At 39.1% G+C, this 19,084-nt stretch overlaps 1 protein-coding gene, 1 long non-coding RNA gene and 1 pseudogene across 7 annotated transcripts; all 3 read left to right on the top strand.

The window, feature by feature from the left end:
* The first annotated feature begins 4,532 nt into the window (after window positions 1-4,532).
* On the top strand, window positions 4,533-7,916 carry LOC133735791 (pyrroline-5-carboxylate reductase-like; annotated as a pseudogene).
* A 402-nt stretch (window positions 7,917-8,318) lies between these two features.
* Window positions 8,319-10,192, top strand: LOC133735780 (UPF0481 protein At3g47200-like). Its single transcript, XM_062163218.1, has one exon. It carries the CDS (start codon window positions 8,385-8,387, stop codon window positions 9,735-9,737), a length of 1,353 nt encoding a protein of 450 aa, XP_062019202.1. The 5' UTR covers window positions 8,319-8,384; the 3' UTR covers window positions 9,738-10,192.
* A 3,942-nt stretch (window positions 10,193-14,134) lies between these two features.
* LOC133724720 (uncharacterized) lies at window positions 14,135-18,298 on the top strand. Of its 6 annotated transcripts, XR_009853934.1 has the most exons (9): window positions 14,135-14,392; window positions 14,935-15,030; window positions 15,107-15,557; window positions 15,638-15,700; window positions 15,813-15,905; window positions 16,027-16,434; window positions 17,325-17,385; window positions 17,515-17,619; window positions 17,793-18,298. It is a non-coding gene; the product is annotated as an uncharacterized LOC133724720 (long non-coding RNA). The 6 variants fall into 6 exon arrangements; XR_009853935.1 differs by lacking the exon at window positions 15,638-15,700 and having other exon boundaries at window positions 15,107-15,254; XR_009853933.1 differs by having other exon boundaries at window positions 15,107-15,254; window positions 15,442-15,905.
* The last annotated feature ends 786 nt before the right edge of the window (window positions 18,299-19,084 follow it).

The following is a 19,084-nucleotide window of genomic DNA, read 5'->3' as shown; positions in this document are numbered from 1 at the left end:
ATATTGCATATCCCCAAGCAGAAACAGGGAGATTGGTGCGCATAACCAATGTCCGCGCTATCATCTGTAGTCGTTTGATAGCAGCTTCTGCTAGACCATTTTGGGTATGAACATGGGGAACTGGATGCTCTACATCAATCCCTAGTGACATGCAATAGTCATCGAACGTTTTCGATGTAAACTCCCCAGCATTATCAAGTCGAATCGACTTAATAGGATGGTCAGGGTAGTGGGCCCGTAGACGGATAATCTGGGCGAGGAGTTTAGCATAAGCAGCATTTCTAGTGGACAACAGCGCGACATGTGACCAGCGTGTCGACGCATCAACCAATACCATAAAGTATTTAAAAGGTCCGCATGATGGTTGAATTGGTCCACAGATATCCCCTTGGATTCTCTGTAAGAACGGAATGAGTATTTTGGGATCCTTTGCGTAGGACGGTCTCGGTCCTAATTTCCCGAAGGAACGGGCTTTGAAAAATGAGCGAGGGGCCTTAGAAGCAACCAATGAGGATTTTGGTTGGGCCTGAGCGTCTGTAGCGCTATTAGAAGCAAAATGTGTGACTACATCTCCCATCATGGCGGTGGAGCCATGGGAATTGTTGTTTATGGCGTCATGGTCATTAGGAGGAACAACCATGGCGTCATGCTCATGGTTGGCGCCATTGATGGCGTCATCACATGGGACTTGGGCGGCCCTATGGCGCCCCAAGACGGCTGCAGCGCCAGATGCTGCAATTGTTGCGGTCTTGCTAAGTCCAGGAATCAATTTTAGATTCATGCTTCTTCTCACTCTGATTAATGGATGTCCGTGTGAAGTCTTTAGTATACGGAGCATCATATCACGACCAGGGTGCCCTAGTCAGTCATGCCAAAGCCAATATGTGTCAGAATCCAAGAGATCTTCTCTTATGACATTATTGGATTCAATTGGTCGAATTGTAGTGACATAAAGTCCACTAGATTGACACATAAGCTTCTCTAAGATGCACTTTCGTCCGCAATCATTAGAGGTAATGCAAAGGAACTCTTTTCCGTTCTCATTATGCGTTTCCGCATGGAATCCGTTGGCTCTTATATCTTTGAAGCTCAATAAGGTTCTATTTGCCTTAGGAGCGTAGAGAGATTCAGTGACTTTAATCAAGGTGCCATTTGGCAATAGGAATTGGGCCATTCCATGTCCTTGAACTAAACCTGATGGCCCAGCCATCGTAGTCACAGAGGAATATGTAGGCAACATCTCTAAGAATAATTTCCTATGTCGTAGAATGGTGTGCGTAGTCGCACTATCCGCAAGACATTGAAGTTCATCCATTCCTAAAAGAAAAGCTCGTAATTAAAAAGGAGTCATAAAGAAAAGAACTCAACTTTTATTAATAAACCAAACGGAATTACATCATCGTTTCTTTAACCAAAGAAAATCTAATCCAATAGACTAGCTAATGCAAAACAATGGCGGTCATCTAACTCCTTTCGGTAATTCCAATGTAAATATAACCAGGTGAGTAGAGAGATGTCGGTGGAGCAAAGCTCGCTTAAGTACCACTTATCTCAAAACCTTCCTAGACATTACACTTACATTGAGTACGCCTACTTTGAAGAAAGATTAAACCATTGGCATCCACTAAAAATAATATGGCAATTGCCTACATCTCTTGGAAAATAAAAAGACTTAATCAAAATCGCCAGTTTCTGGGTCTTGATCCCCTTGAAGTCTTCCACCCTTAGATCGAGATCGCTATCTTGATCTTCTTGTTCCATGTAATTTGCCTCCCTTGCTTCACGATACATCTTGTATGAGTTTGCAACATTCTGGGATGCTTTACACGCCCTTGCCCAATGTCCTGGTAGTCCACACCTGAGACAAGCATCATTATGGTCAGTTTCCCTTGATCAAGGCGCTCTAGGAGCACTTTGAGGACAATTATTGCCTTTGGTGGCGTCACCACCATAACCGGAGGCTTGGCCTCTCTCTCTCTCTTCACACGTTTCCCTCCACGGTTTCGTGTACGCCTATCTTGGCTATTTCCTTCCTCTTTGGGGCGAGAATATGGACCAGAACGTCCAGAGTTATCCCTATTCTTAGGGTGTCGCTCCTTGCGTCCTCCCTTGGAGGCGCGACTATAATTAGACTCTGGAATTGACTTGGTTCCCACGGGTCTAGAGTTATAGTTCTTCACAAGTATGTTGTCGTGCTTTTCAGCTACGTTCATGACACCAATTAGCTCATGAAATCTTGTGATGCATCTAGCATTGACATCAATCCGATAGTTTTTGACTATCATCAATGCAGAGACGGGGAAGGTGGAGAGAGTCTTCTCGATCAACATCGTATCAGTGATTTTCTGTCCACAGAATTCCATCATAGACTTGATACGAAGTGCTTCTGAATTGTAGTCAAGTACAGACTTGAAATCACAGAAGCGGAGGCTATGCCATCTCACTTCTAAGTCTGGAAGCAGGGAATCACGGACGTTGCCAAAACGCTGCTCGAGTTCTACCCATAGTTTTCTTGGGTCTTCCTCAATGAGGTACTCATTCTTGAGCGCGTCATTCATGTGCCTTGTCATGAGAATGATGGCTTTAGCTTCATTCGCCTCTCTCTTAGCTCTATTTGCTTCAAAAGCAGCAGCTTGTTGACGAGTAAGCACGTCCTGACTTGGCTCTTGGATCGTACTCAGGATCCCATCAGCCTTAAGATGCTGGCGCACATCACGGACCCACTTGTGGTATCCTGCGCCTGTTGTCTCTAGTGGAGCGAAGCTCAACTTGTTCAGGTTACTCATCCTGAAAAACAACAAGAAAATAGGGTTAGTTTCGGAGCGAAGAAGGCTACCACGAAAAACTATAAAATTTCTGAGCGTAGTCGCTTCCAAGAAATTAGGGATTTTCTGAGCGTAGTCGCTTCCAAGAAAATCCGATTCCAAGAGGGGTTTTGGATTAGATCGAAACAATGATGTATGTGGTCGATCGTTTTTCTTCTCAACAAACTTTAAGTTTTGGAGGACTCTACAAGCTCCAAGCTTGGAGTGAGCACGAACCCCCACAGTTCGGCTATTGGTCTCCCCTATGAAGAAGAAAGGGGGGGTAGAAGAAGGGATGTTGGAAGTCCCCGAGAAAAAGAAGAGAAAAGTAATAAAACTTCAAAAACGGGAACTTTTAGAAAAGTTTACCTTGAAAAATTGCTGGAAATCTTGACCGGAAAAATGTCGCCGGAAAAGTGGCAGGAAAAGGTTGACCGATGGTGTTGACCAGAGTTGACCGAGCTGCTGACGTGGCACCGGTTGCTGACGTGGCAGGCTGACTGGACGCTAACTGTGTGCTGACTGGATGCTTGCGTGGATGCTGACGTGGCTGATGACGCAGGGCTGACGTCAGTGGGCTTCAGGCTGCTGGGCTTCTGGGCTTCTGACTTTGGGCCGAGATCCTGCAGTGCTTCTGGGCCTAGGGTTTTTCCTTTCTTTTGGGCCGAAGCTAAAGTTGGGCTGCTTCTGCTGTGCTGGGTTGACTGAGGCAGGGTTGACTGAAGTAGGCGGCGGTTCGGTGGTGCAGTATCTTCAAGCGGCCAGTTCGGATGTTTCCAGGCCGGTTCCAGTGATGGTTTTTTCGGTTCCCGGAATCTGGGGACGAGGTGCAGCTACTGACAAAATATGGCAGTGGAAGGTGGACGGGAAGATGGCAAACTAGGCAGGAGATCTTCGGATTCTTCTTGGGAGGCCGGTTTGGTCACTTCAGGTGGCCGGTTCAGGTCGATTCCGGCCGGTTCTGGAGGCAGCGCCGCCGGTTCTGGGCTTCTAGAGGTGAGAGCTTCAAGGTGGGCGGCGGAGGTTTTTGGGATTTGAAGGCTACGAATTTAGGGTTTCAGGGTTAGGGCTTCGTGCTGATAACGTGTTTTAGGGAATCAGAAATTGAGAGGAAATTGCTGTGTATTCTCATTGATAATAGGAGGCTTTTTATATAGAGGTTTACAATACATAGAGTCTGAAACATACAAGGAAAGATAATCTCTAGATTCTTCTAATTAAACCCTATTACCACTAGGTCAAGTAACCTAGAGTTTGGGCCAAACACAAATTAGAGTTTCACTTGAACAATATTTTTTTTTTTTGGTATAATTATTGTCCTTAATAGTCATTTTATAGTAAGTTATATATATCATTTAATAATTCATAATACAGTGAGCTCAAGTGAGCTGATTTGAAGTTCCCAATAAAATCACTATTCTCACGTATAATAATATAATGGCATTGCACAATTTTTTTTTTTTTTCAAAACACCACCCCACTCCCACCCTTGATGGGCTCGAACTCCTGACCTCTTATATATGAGACCAAAGCCTTACCACCCCACCAAACACACACACCCAAAAGTAGCTGATTCCGACAATGGCGATCAAGTAATCGTGATTCGTGTCCAAAATGTCCAAAGAACCACACAGCTAGGCAATTAGGTCTCAAGTACCTATTCCAAAACGCCACCTTCACAACACTCAACTCGCCACAGCATAAAGAGCACACACAAATACAAAAGAAAGTGAGATAAAAGGTGTTGAAAACGAAAGAAAAATATCCCGAAACAATGGAGGCGCTACCCATCCCGACGGAGACCTACAAGCTTGGGTTCATCGGAGCAGGTAAAATGGCGGAGAGCATCGCCAGAGGAGTCGTCCGATCAGGCATTCTTCCCCCGAAAATCGCATCACTACCTCCCATTCCAGCCCCATTCGACTCCAAGCTTTCGAGTCCTTCGGCGTCCACGTACTCCCTCGCAACGACGACGTTTGGCCCCATCCCCTCCTCTTTCTTCTTCTTTGTCTCTCATCATGTCTGTAATCTGCATCTATCTATTTTTTTGGATTCGTGTTCATAATGATATGTATGGTGATAACAGGTGGTTGAAGAGAGTGATGTCATCATTTTCGCGGTCAAACCTCAAGTCGGTATGTATGCCCTTTTATGACAGAAGCGTTTCTTGGTTCTGGACTTGATGATGTTGTGTTTGTTTAGTGAACATTTATGATAATGGTTTATGCAGTCAAAGATGTAGTTTTGCAACTGAGGCCATTGCTTTCCAGAAAGAAGCTGCTTGTTTCAATTGCAGCTGGAGTCAAATTGAAAGATCTCCAGGTCTCTCTCACTTTCACCATCCTATTACTCTTATCTGCATTCAATCTCCATTGTTGTTGCAACTTTCGTTATTAGTGAATTATTAGTGAATGCTTCTGTTTCATGTGAAAAAAAAAAAAGAGACAAAAAGAAAAGAAAAAGAAGACTAGTGATAGCTCAAGCATAATAATGACTTACGAGGCACACACTAGTAGTTGGTTGATGATGACTCTAGTAACTGTGCTCTCAATACCAGGGAAGGCCCAATCCAGGAAACAACTTATTTTGATCAACATGTTATGCATAAACATTGCTGTCATCTTCAGCTTTTGAAATCATAATCTGAAAGAGTATAGCTGCTCATTGTTTCTTCCTATTTGCTCATGCTTTTGCGCATTGATTTCTACATGTACGAGTGTACATATCATGGTTCATGTGTTTAATTATATTTTTAAGTTTCACATATGACTTTGAGCTCTCAGTTTTTCCTACAATATATGAAATTCAAGTCTTTAGCCTTAGGCTTGTTGTATTTTGCCTAACCAATTTGTTCCGTTTTCCTCAGGATTGGGCCGGGCACAGCCGATTTATCAGGGTAATGCCCAATACTCCTTCTGCTGTTGGTGTTGCAGCATCAGGTACTTCAACTATCTTTTTGATGATGCTTTTTATTATTATTATTATTATTATTATTATTATTATTATTATTATTATTATTTTATCCTTACAAATTATTATCATTTTATTTTAAATCTGAGGCTTAGGCTCAATAAAAACAAAAATGTGTAAATGATATTATTTATAAATTATTTGTAAGCTATCAGTTGTAAATGGATGCTGTTCCAAATTCATTAGCTTCCAGCAAAGGGTATGTGTAGGGCTGAACAAGTTGTCCTTTGGAGAACCAATCTCTTATTTGTATAGTTAATATGTTCATTTATGAGGATTGGTTCATCCAATCAGCTTTTCAGTTCTTATGTCACGGAAAGCACTAAGGGTAATTTTATGTCTACTAGGTTGATAACATTTCTAAAGCCTATATCATGGATTACTCCAGCTGCCTTCAGAACTCTCACAATATGATACGTAGCAGACTTTAACATACTGAATCCCGCACTATTTCCTTTCTCATTATATGTTCAACAAAAGCTTGCAATAAGAGAGCTATCCACCCTAATAGAAGACTTGTAAAATGCGTATTGTCTTACTGCATTTGGTTGGATGACAAGTTTATATATGATATTGGCGAAAATATCCGTTTTATTTTGTCATAATCTTCATGGTCCTACATGGTTAGCATATGGGTTTTCAAACTCTTGCCTCTAATTTTCTACTTTGCTTTTTTAATTTTGTGTTAAAAATTTGATAAGTGGAGTGAATATGGTGAAGTTCTTAATCCTATATTCCTATGTTCAAACAGTTTTGAGCTTGGGAGGAGCTGCAACAGAACAAGATGGAGACTTAATAGCTGAATTATTTGGATCAGTAGGCAAGATTTGGAAAGCCGATGAAAAATTGTTTGATGCAATTACTGGCCTAAGGTATGTAACTTCAATTCATGAAATAAACTCATACTGATTCATATTCTACTGTTCAGTATCTTTACTTTATCTCCTATTGTGAAATGATAATTCTGTGTTCCTCTTTCCTTGCATCTTTCAGAGAATGCAATGTTTCTCATTCAAGCTTTTTTTTTTAAAAAAATATGTTTTGATTAATATATGTTTGGAAATTACAGCGGTAGTGGTCCTGCATATATATATTTGGCTATAGAGGCTTTGGCAGATGGAGGAGTTGCTGCAGGTCTACCGCGAGAACTTGCATTGGGTCTAGCATCTCAAACTGTAAGTCAAATGACATACTAAAGCAGTCACATGATATCACACCATCGTGTATATGTGCGTGGGTATGACATGTGCCTGTTATATTTCTCAAAATTTTGACAATGCAGTTGCACAAAAGGGACGTATTGCATGTAATACATCCTAGTTATAAATCACTATACTTTAAGAAGTTAAACCTTATTACCTGCACAAAAAAAGTAACTAAAGAACTGAATTTTCTTTTTCGTTTTTAAATCTCAACTCTTTATGAATACTCAGTGGCTTTAAATCTGAAAGATAAATGTAAAATTTTTATTTGTTTTCAAGATATTTTTAAAATATTTGCGCGTTTACAGTTTCTGTAGTACTAATGTCCACTTAAACTTCATCGCAATTTCCATTGATTCTTCAGGGCATTCCTCATTATGCAATTTCCATTTATTCTTCTTGGATTCTTTGTTATGAGGAGCTCTGATTGTTTATATTGTCTTTTATTTTTTTATTTTTTTTAGGTATTAGGAGCAGCATCTATGGCTACTAGTTCTGGGAAGCATCCAGGTCAGCTAAAAGATGATGTAACATCACCTGGTGGAACTACCATTACTGGCATTCATGAGCTGGAGAAGGTTGGATTTCGTGGAATATTGATGAATGCAGTTGTTGCTGCTGCCAGGCGCAGCCGAGAGCTTTCACAGAACTAGTCATTTCGATATTCTTATATCAACGCATATTACTGGCTAAGCAATGAATTCACTTTTTTTGGTACCCTTAATTAGTTAGAATTATGTTACGTATGCTTTTGGCCCTCATCAAAATTTGGTTCAGAGACAATTGAAGACTCTTATATGTTGTCCTTTTGGACAGTCGGTTGAAGTACAAGATTGATTGAATGTTGAAACACTTTCAAGGATGGATTGTAGGTATATATGATGCTTATTGCGGCAACATTTATTTATTTAGAATAAAATATTCATCTTGTTTATGTTCATTTACCATACAAGTCTTGGTAGTCTGACAGGTTATCTCAAACTTTTTGTTTGCTCTAGTTGTCTATGATCGCATATTGCTTTTCATTCTTTTGAGTTTAATAAACGACCCCAAGTAATATTAGTCAGTTGGATTTGCGGGGTTTGAAGTTAATCGAATCGTCAGGTAGAGTGTCGAGTTTGTACAAAAGATGCTCCCTGCTAGATAGGGAATAAAGTTAAAAGGAGCTCATCTCCAGCTCATTCCTCATAATCAGTGACTTGAGATGCACTTAAAGTTTAAGTTTTTTTCGTAAGACATATAATACCAAACTTCATATGCAGATCCTGAGCAATGTGCATATTACTACCCTTTACGTTTTCGTAATCCACAAGTTTCTGTGGCATGTCTTAGTTCTTACTATACAAGCAGGCACTAGAACCAGTACTCAAAGAGCCAGAGTTACCTTATTTAGACAGGCACTTCAAAAATGGCACGAAACGAAAACATGGCTTCCATGAATGAAACTCCAAGTCGGAGCATCACAATCCCTGAACAGTCATCCAAGGAGAAGTTGTTCGAAAACATAAAGGAAGCAGAAGAAAGGCTAGCTCAGCCTCAGTCTCAAAGCTCAAAACCAAAGATCCAAAGGGTTCCTGACATGCTCCGAGATCACCGAAAGTTTGAGAAATACTATGAGCCAAGGGCAGTAGCAATTGGTCCTTTCCATCATAATAAAGCAAGGTGTCAGCTGGCAGAGAAGTTCAAGCCTGCACTGGCAGCAAAATTTATCAAAGAAAGTGGCCGTCAAGCTGAAGATTTGCACAAGGTCATTGAGGACAACATCAGCACACTAAAGGACTGCTACAATGAGGAAGCAACAAGGTCCTACACCGACGAGGTCCTCACAGACTTGTTATTCTTAGATGGATGTTCAACCCTACAGTTCATATACTCCTTTATGCACCATGAGTTAGCAAGTTTCAAGATCAAGAGAGATCAGGTGGCTTTTGCAAAACAAGATTTGTTCTTGCTAGAAAACCAACTCCCTTACCAAGTCCTCGAGTTGTTGATGCAGAAAAGTGACAAACAGGCGGACTTGAAGACCGTAATCGATGATTTTGTTAGAGAGACAGCGGACAAAAGAACACGTCCACTAGGAGGTACATCCATAAACATGGAAGAGCCGCCCGCTCATCTTTTAGAGCTTCTCCGAACAGAAATGCTAGGTCCCCCAGACCGCCACAAGAAGAAAAAACATAAAGATCGCCGACAATCATTCCGCAACATACAGGAGCTTAAAGCAGCAGGGATCCATTTAAAGCCTAGTAAGAGAAGCACCTTGAGGGACATATCTTTTACTTCTCTAGGCTTTGTAGGATTCCTAAGTCTTCCACCAATATCGGTAAACGACTCCATGGGGCCCAAGTTCTTGAATTTGGTAGCCTATGAGATGTGTCCTGATTTCCAAAATGACTTTGGGGTCACCTCTTACATATGCTTCCTGGATTCACTGATTGATCATGCAGATGATGTTAAACAGCTAAGGAAGGCAGGCGTACTACGCAACTTCCTTGGGAGTGATGAAGAGGTGGCTAAACTTTTCAATGAGATAGGTACTGATTTGGTGCCTAACAGTGAAACATACCTCAGTGTCTATGGCCAATTAGAAGTGCACTGCAAAACCAAGTGGAAAACCAAGTTGACTGTCTGGATGGCTCAATTCTATCACGATCATTTCAGAAGCCCCTGGGCTATCATGGCTTTACTGGGTGCTCTAGCAGTCCTGGGGTTAACCGGCATCCAGACTTGGTACACAATACATCCTCCGTCCACTGCCTGATGCTGTATGCGAGTACATGAAGAAACAGCTAAAAATAGAGTGACACACACAACTGACACAAGTACGAAAATCAAGTTTGGTTCTTCCTAAAATGGATTGTGCTTTTGGTTTGTTTGGTTCCTAGCTTCAGCTCTCATTTGCAGATATGAAGCTGAGCATGTACTGTTATTTATTTACTTGGTTATAGTTTTTTGTCATAATGTAATTCAATATTCATGCATGTGTGGAACAATGCAATTTCATATGATGATTTTCAAGTTTAATCAGCACTTCCTGACAAAATCGAGTCTGTTGTTCTTCTTTCTAACTTGATCTCAGCTTAGATCGAGCTTGTTGTTCAATTGAGAAAACAAAATTCACAGTTGAGCAAACCAGCCTCAATTTGCTCAAATTTTAGAAAAATCTAGCATAAACAATTTCAGATGATCCATTTTGCTTTTTGGGCAACTGAAGCCCTATTCAGTCTTGACAATCAGTTATTAGGACGACTCTCTTGATGAACCTTGATCAGTCTATTTCCTAGCTTATTGCCGTCCTTGTTTATCGGTTTTGAATAAGAGTGTGATTTGAACTGCTTGGACAGACTACTCTTACCCCAGAAATTAGCCATGGGTTGTTGGTTGAATTGGCTGAGCACCGGAAGGAATTAGAGAAGAAGACAAAACCCGTTCTTGATAATTTGCGAAGCTACCAAGACCAGAATAATGTGTTAACTCTTTTGGGTCCAGAAGGAATCTTAATGACTGGAAGTTGAACGCTCATCTTCCTGTCATCTCAAATTGAGAATGTAGTGCTGGTTCCATCAAGCAATTGATGAGTCTGGGGGATTGCCACTTTTCGAATCCGGTGATCTCTTTTGGGGTTGTGATTCCAGACGCGAATTACATAACACCATTCTCAGATTTTTAGACAAAACCCGGACCCGACTGACCTTGTGATCAAAACAAAATCCCAAACGGCAGGTCAGCGCCCTTGACGAAGAACACAGCAATCTGGAGAGATTCTCCGTTTGCTCTCCTCCAATATCAATTGCTACAGCCATTTGGAATTGATGTCTGTTTTGAGTTAGCCCAGCAGGGTAAGTATTTCATGAATGCATGGTTTTTTGCTTTGTTAGTAATTTGTACAATGATTCTATAAGCGCCCTGCAATTTTGTTAAAATTGATATATATGGCTAGTATACATGCTGCAATTGATATCTGTTGTTGTTAATTGAGGACTTTGGGGCGAGTATATGTTGCAATTGATATCTCAGGTTCTCTATATATCATCACCATCTCAGGCCGCGCGAGTATCTGTAGCCAATAGGGAATGAGAAACACTTTGCATGATTTAATTGTTTGGGAATCCACTTTGCTGCATAATGAGGTGTGTCTTTCTTTCTCTTGCATCTTCTTTTTCCCACTGTATTATTATTTTCCTAGTTTGAGATTTTCAAATGTGAGAAATTTAATCATCGTAAAACTAGTTTGGCAAATTTATGATGAAATTGAGCAAAGCAGGAAAACTAGTAACCATTTCTGTAATGTTTACTCTCAAAACTCAAACTCTGATGCATGAGATACCCAACGCTCATGTACCGTGCATCTGTTTATTCATGTGTGACTAGAAGGATTAGGAGTCCATGTGCAGATCTGTGAGTACCATAGGAAACATCCAGCTGCACTAGTTGTTGATGCCAATGAGGAACATGAAGCACTGCTCAAAGAAGAGCCTCAAGTTGAGTTCAGTGGAGAGGTCAGTCTTTATTATCTTTTTGTGTGTGTAAACAATGCTTGAGGTTACAAAGACAAGGGAATTTACTATTGCTTCAGTCTTTTCTCTTTGAATATGAGATTGAAAGATCGATTACCAGTGAAATTGCTAAATTTTCAGATGAGTGATTCATTTCAGGACTTTGGTTTATTATGTACGTTTCATCTTGTTTATTTTATTTTTCAATCCAGTTCACATTTATATTTTTCTCTGGTGTTCTGACTTTATATTATTGGCCTGAAAAGTTTTGTAGTTGTACTGCTCTGAATAAAATTTATCACTGTGAAAAATGAATGTGGTTCCTCAGTTTTCTGCAGAAGTAAAATTAAACAAAGGCACCCATATTTGGGCTTATGTGTTAGTTTTCAACTCCAGCATCTTCAAAATGAAATTTATTACTTGAAGCACATACACCTTTTAAAAAATCTAATATATAATATAGCTCTTCTAGCATGGTAGTTTTAATTGCTTAATGCAACTATATCAAAGTAATTGCAATTGCTTCCTCTTTATTCAAATGATTTAGACACATCCAAGTTGGCATTTTACATGCATCCTCCCACTCTGGATTTGTTTTTATCAGCCTTCTTCTTTTTTGAATTTTTTGTCCTGTAACACATATATATAAATATTTCGGTAGGTTGTAGCTGAACTTGTTTCAAAAGAAACTGCTGACAGGATCGCTGCGCTGCTGATTGATTTGTCAGAACCAAAGAAACTGTGAGCTCAAGTTCTACTTGCCTTTGCATTCGATGCAGCAATTTCCTCATCTCTCTAGTTTCTTGTACTGGGAAACTTACTCCACCTCGTCATAAGATGGTTTGTTTATTGCATCTCAGTTGTTTAAACAATACTGACAATTATAAGGTCTATACTTTGTCCCAAGAGGTTGTATCTTTTTGAAACACAGAATCGATATTTGTCTCACTTTTGATCCATCTGTAATATGTACCAGCTAAAAAAGAAACTTCTGTGTACACTTCGCCAGACCTTGAAAAGCAGAGAGCTTACTTTCTGGAGCTCGATAAATACAAAATGGTAGTAGAGGAGGCTGAAGAATGGGAGTTAGACTGAATGAAAGATTGCTGAAGCTTCTTATGGATGAGCAAAGCAGCCCAATCTTTAGTGTACTCTGTGTAGTCAGAATTTTATGTAGTTGACTAGTTCTGAAGTAACTACCATACCACCACTTTCTAGTTTAACATGAGAGCGTCTTCTGTATACCGAGGTAAAACTTTACCTTAGTCAAATCCGGCGCATGAGCAACACGGCAACCATGGGTTAAAGGATGGGTTAGCCAAAGTTAGTGTGAAATGTTTTCATGTCGGTATATGAGTTCTCATTTCTGGGTAAAGTAATCTTCCACATATGCTTTTGTCTTTGACTTGTGTATATTAGTTTTGTTCATAATGCTGACGTTAACCACTTGCAGCAAAAAATTAGCGGTTTTGACATGCCACCTCCTGCTTCTGCACTATTATCTTGTGCTGCTGTTCCTGGGACAGGTATATATTCCGTACTAGACTTAGGATTATTGTATCTTGTTAACTGCTTCTGTCTTTGTTGGACTAGTTCGGAAACTTCATATCCCATTGCATGGTGTATTTGGTAAGCTATATTTATTCCTTCACTTGTGCACCAGCTATGATAAAGCTCTGGTCTCTGGAAGGGTTATAATTTTTCTTTTTCTTGTTTACTTGGTGACATAATTATGGGACTGAGAGATTTTTTTGGTGTTCCTTGTGTTTCGTGTTTTTATGTCTTCTATGTTGTTGTAAGAAGGCAATACTTGCTCCACTGTGCTGACAGCGATCATCTTACTTGACCAATTACTATGTTATGAACATTAGGACTATCTGTCTAGAACACAGCATTTCCAGCCTGCACATTAATAAATTAGAGTATTTGTCTTTTACAAATATCAGTAAAGCAGCTAAATCTAGCAGGAAAAAGGATAAACTGATACTTCTTTTAGGTAGATTTCTATTGCTCCTGAGTCATTGCTTCTCCAATCCAATTTCACTATTTCAGCAGGGCTCTAATTAGCAAAGTTCAGTATATTGCAAAACTTGAAAGCTAATGATTGTAGTTGTGCACACCCTAATATAGATATATGATCAGTAATTTCATGGTTGGCCTATAAAGAAATGAGATTAGCATAAATACAGATTATCCATTTTCATCAACCAAGTCACTGTCATTTAATATTGGATCATTTCAGTAATGCTGATTTTTGTTGATGGGGAAATGGTTTCTGTAGCATAATATGTTAATTTGGCCTGTAAAGAAAGCAGATAAGTAGAACACCCTGTATCAAATTTCCTCAAGCAAGGTGCTCTGATTGAAACACTCACGATGCCAAAAAATGCTTCAGACCATACCCCTCAGACGACAGAAGAGGTTTTTTCTGTTGTCTGATTTTTTTCAACGTCTTCAGACGACAGTTTTAACTATTTCTGTTGTCTGAATGGTATGAAAATCAATACTAGATCAATTTTTTCAAGTTTGTTGTAATTTAGAAAATTCAGACAACAGAATTCTGTTGTCTGAGTAAATGGAGAAATTATTTCTCTTTGTTTGGACAAAAATATTTTTTTGGCTGAACTAAAACTTAAGTGAGCTAGACCCCGAGTTTTCTAAACACTCGGTTAAAAAAACAGAAGCCTTCTTTCCTTCTCCGCGAGCTAGACCCCAATTAAGCAATTGCAGCTCCCATTCTGGTTCTTCTCCCCCCGATCAGCAACATCCTTTCCCTTTCCCAATTATGGTTCTTCTCTCCCCGATCTAGGTTTTTTACACAGAAGAGTCTCATCGATCAACCTCTCCCCGATCTAGGTCAAGAAGACACTGTTGGTGGAGTTCTTCGATCCGATTTTACAAAGTATACTGTTGTTGCACGGTTAGTCTCAATCTTCGTGTTAGGATTTCGACCTTGATTTGTGTTGGGTTTTAGGGTTTCGTTGAGATATCGATTTGGGGTTTCCTTTGAAATTAGATTTGTGATATCAATTTAGAGATGTGGTGGTTGAAATAGACTTGGGTGTTATTCTAATTTTATGGATTTGGGGATGGTTTAGGGTTCATTTCGATTTGGGTGTTTGAAATTTGCTGAAAATTTATTGTTGTTCTTGAAATCGGGTTGGGTGTTTATCTTTTGGTTCTGGGTTTATAGCTTTTGACCGAATTAAATGTTTGTTCATTATATATATGATTGTTAATTGGGTTATGTAGGATTTCTGGTCAAGGAGAGGAGTCGTTACAGATAAAAAAAAAACCAACCAAAAAGCTTCAAACTTTACCTCATTTCATCTTCGTTTTCGGATTCTGTTGAATACCCAGTTCGTTTTTGATCGCCAAGATCGTGTATTTTGGTATTGGCTGTGTGATTGAAGTGAATTTTGATATTGGTTTAATGTAAAAATTGGGGCTTTTGATGAATAGAGTGGTGAAATTGATCTGGGATTTGATCAATTGGGAATGGAGAATAGTGGAGAAGCTCTAGATGATGATGGCGCTGGATGGTTCGAAGTGAAAAAGGTCTGCGCTTTTTTGGGTTTTTATTGCCTCATTTTGTTCCATTTGTAAAGTTACATATACCCTCATTGTTTTACAGGTTTTATGATATTGATGTACAACTTTGAAACTTACTTGGATTTCCGCCAACATGCTGCTCTCAAACTTCCAACACTTCCTAAAACTTTGGAAGGAGTAATCAGCCCAGAAAAGTTTGAGAAGTCGAGAGCCTACTGTCTTGAATGAAGGTATATGTGATTCTTATTGACCAACAATTCTCCCTATTCTAATAGCCCCACTCTTTAAAAAGCTCACCCCTGTAAGTGTTCCAAATATATATTGATCACTAACTGAAATCGATTCATTCACCATTAATTCATTAATTAAGTTTGGTTTTGTTGTCTTATTTTCGTACTTAATTATTTGAGACTATAGCTTCCGGAGGGTCCGCTTAGGGAGAAAAGTGAGAAGCTCGCTTCTTCCCTCATGTTTCCATTAAATTAAAGAAGTTGTTTGTCGTTGATGGATCTATAAGGTCAAGTCACAGCAATGTGAGGACTTTCACAATGTTTACGTTGTTCTGAATTTTTGTGGACTTTCTCGATCATCTTACCTATATATCATGGTACAGGCCTATATGTATGGATTTTTTAAGAACAAGAGGATTGTCCTTTATGATACACTGATCCAGCATGTATTAATTTCATACCAAAAAATTATCAAAACTTGTATTGTCTCGGTTAGTTTGTTGTTGTATATATCATTGTGGAAAAAAGGTATTTATGTGTGTAAATGAGTGCTTGCAGTGCAAAAATGATGAGGAAATTGTAGCTGTTCTAGCTCATGAGCTAGGCCATTGGAAGCTTAATCACAGTGTATACTTATTCATTTCTATGCAGGTATGTATGCTATAATTTTTCTTGCAAATGCATGTCATTTTAGAAACTAGTGACATTTATGGCCGGTTGACACTGAGTAAGCTCTTCAGTATTGCTGTGTGATTTTTCTACATTGGTGCAGTTTCCACCGCCAAGCCTTTTAATAGAAGGCATGATCATGGACTTTGCTTGGTCTTCATTGTTCCACCGCTTTATGATCAAAGTGAAAGAGAGGGAAGAGATAAAGCTTTAATTATACTTTGTTGTCTGACACATGTTCAAGGAAATTTATAGCAAACTTTGACAATGATTAACTTGAATATATATATATATATATATATATATATATATATATATATATATATATATATATATATATCCTGAAATCTCTTCCCCTTTAGTTCTCGGACAAAAGTTACAGCAGCACCACACTTTTAGTTGCATATGGGATTTATGTGTTTTGATTAGTTCTCATCAAAACTGTTGCAGGTACCATATCTTTTGAAGAAAACATGACCACCCCAATATTTCGGTGCTTGTGACTCTCAAGGTAAGAGAAACGATATGATATTTCCCGAGGTTGCAATCCAAGAGATTCTGACCACAAGAGTACAACTCACTTGGCTCTGTAACTTGTTTTATGGGATTTTTGTGAGGATTGAAAACTAAGCTGACATCCCAGTTTTAACTCTGACAAATTGGTTCTTGAGGTCTCTGAGAAATTGGTTCTTGTTTTGTATCGTGCTTTGCTCTCAAAATTCCTGGAAACCATGGTAGAGATTTCTGCCTGTTTGTATACTAGAAATGTTGTATAAACCAATTTATGAGAGTGTTCTTATGTCATGAGTGCAGAGTGCTTACAGTTTCCTTTTACCACTCTTCGTTTCTTTTTGTTTTTGTAGTTTACAAGGATTAGTAAATATGTTTCTTTTGGATGTCACCGATTGCTCTCTTTACTTTTCCACCGATGTCCACTGTGCCTCATTTTGAATATCCTTGCATGATTTTCTTTTGATTGACAAGGAAACACAAAGCTAAACTTTGCTTAAGAGAGACTTGCTGCATGTTTCCAAAGCTTTTGTCTTTAGTTCATGGTTTGACAATTATGAATATGAAATTGTTGTCTTGAAATGTGCTGATCAGTTTCCACCGCCAAGCCTTTTAATAGAAGGCATGATCATGGACTTTGCTTGGTCTTCATTGTTCCACCGCTTTATGATCAAAGTGAAAGAGGGAAGAGATAAAGCTTTAATTATACTTTGTTGTCTGACACATGTTCAAGGCAATTTACAGCAAACTTTGACAATGATTAACTTGAATATATATATATCCTGAAATCTCTTCCCCTTTAGTTCTCGGACAAAAGTTACAGCAGCACCACACTTTTAGTTGCATATGGGATTTATGTGTTTTGATTAGTTCTCATCAAAACTGTTTCAGGTACCATATCTTTTGAAGAAAACATGACCACCCCAATATTTCGGTGCTTGTGACTCTCAAGGTAAGAGAAACGATATGATATTTCCCGAGGTTGCAATCCAAGAGATTCTGACCACAAGAGTACAACTCACTTGGCTCTGTAACTTGTTTTACACATTTTTTAGTAAAAGGAGAAAGCTACTTTATGCAGGAAATAGCCGAGCTTCATTCTGGTCCATCACGTGGCTTTCAGGCGGTCTTAGGATTGATTGTACAAGTTCAATCCTCGATACATACTGGGGAAGCCTCCAAGAAGGTAGCACAATGAGCTTTTCAATGCTATCCATGACCATTTTCCCCTGTATACTTCACTGTATTCACCACTTGAACTTGATCGAACAACTTTGCATTTGCGATGCCCCTGAAATTATGTGCTTGCTGTAAGTATCAGATAACTCGCATAACTCCTCCACATTGTATTTTCTGCAGTTTTGTGATCGCAGGTGAGCCAAGTAAAACATGCTGCTGATTTGTGATTGAAGATGAGCTAAACCGAGCGCTTTGCAGACTTGTGGCTGGAGGTAGGCACCCTTTTGTAAAGAGATGGTTACTTTACTTTCAGGGGCATGATGACTTTGATGCAGGTGGAGACATAGCTTGGCATTGAAACTCTGCACGGGGATCATCTTGGAGCAGCTTCCCTACTTTTTTGTGAACCCAAGAACCTCGCAGATTTGTCTTTGGCGTGAACCAACAGATTTGACTTGGTGCAATATTAGGTAAATGATCGAGATAAGATGGTTTTTTGGTTCTCTCGATCATTATATAACTGTTGGCTAGGTTTAGAGTTGGAACTATGGATTGTATTTTGGATGATGTTGATGCAATGAAACGTAGGCATCATTGTGAATACTGATTTTAGTCCAATTTTATGGTTTTGATGATTGTAAATGAATGATGTTGAAATGGTTGAAAGGCAACAGATATATGCAGATTTCACAATTTATGTTGTATCAAGAAAATAGAAACAACAGAAACAAATGATCATCTGTTGTTTCTACCAAGTTCAAACAACATAAAAGTAGAGTTGAAAGAGCTCTCAGACAACAGAAATAGGTGGTTGATATGTTGTTTCTACCAAGTTCAAACAACAGAAAAGTAGAGTTCAAAGAGCTCTCAGACAACAGAAGTATGTGGTTGATATGTTGTTTCTACCAAGTTCAAACAACAGAAAAGTAGAGTTCAAAGAGCTCTCAGACAACAGAAGTAGGTTGTTGATATGTTGTTTCTACCACGTTCAAACAACAGAAAAGTAGAGTTCAAAGAGCTCTCAGACAACAGAAGTAGGTGGTTGATATGTTGTTTCTACCACGTTCAAACAACAGAAAAATAGAGTTCAAAGAGCTCTCAGACAACATATAACTGTCATTGTTCTTTAAATCAGACGACAGAAGCATCAACTAAGCTTAATATTGGTTCAATCAAACGACAGAAACAACAAAAACTCCGTCATCTTACATTAACTACATCGACAGTTATTTTTTGAATCCGTTGATGAAGTGAATTTCCAACAACATTAATATGTAGTGGTATGGTGTTTCAGACGACAGATAGACTCCGATTCTTCAATATTAGGTACTTCAGACGACAGAACTTAAACTGAATCTGTCGTCTGAGTAGCTTAGAAACGACGGAGAATATCTGTCGTCTGAATGGCTTAGAGACGACAGCCACTTAGACAACATATTTTTACTTCATCAGACGACAGATATGGTCTGTCG

This window comes from Rosa rugosa, chromosome 1 (genome assembly GCF_958449725.1).
Source record: "Rosa rugosa chromosome 1, drRosRugo1.1, whole genome shotgun sequence".
Taxonomy (NCBI): domain Eukaryota; kingdom Viridiplantae; phylum Streptophyta; class Magnoliopsida; order Rosales; family Rosaceae; genus Rosa; species Rosa rugosa.
This window is presented reverse-complemented; position numbering and strand designations above follow the sequence as displayed.

What these genes read in the sequence shown, in the direction of transcription:
- LOC133735780 (XM_062163218.1), top strand. Translation starts at nt 8,385, where the DNA reads ATGGCACGAAACGAAAACATGGCTTCCATGAATGAAACTCCAAGTCGG.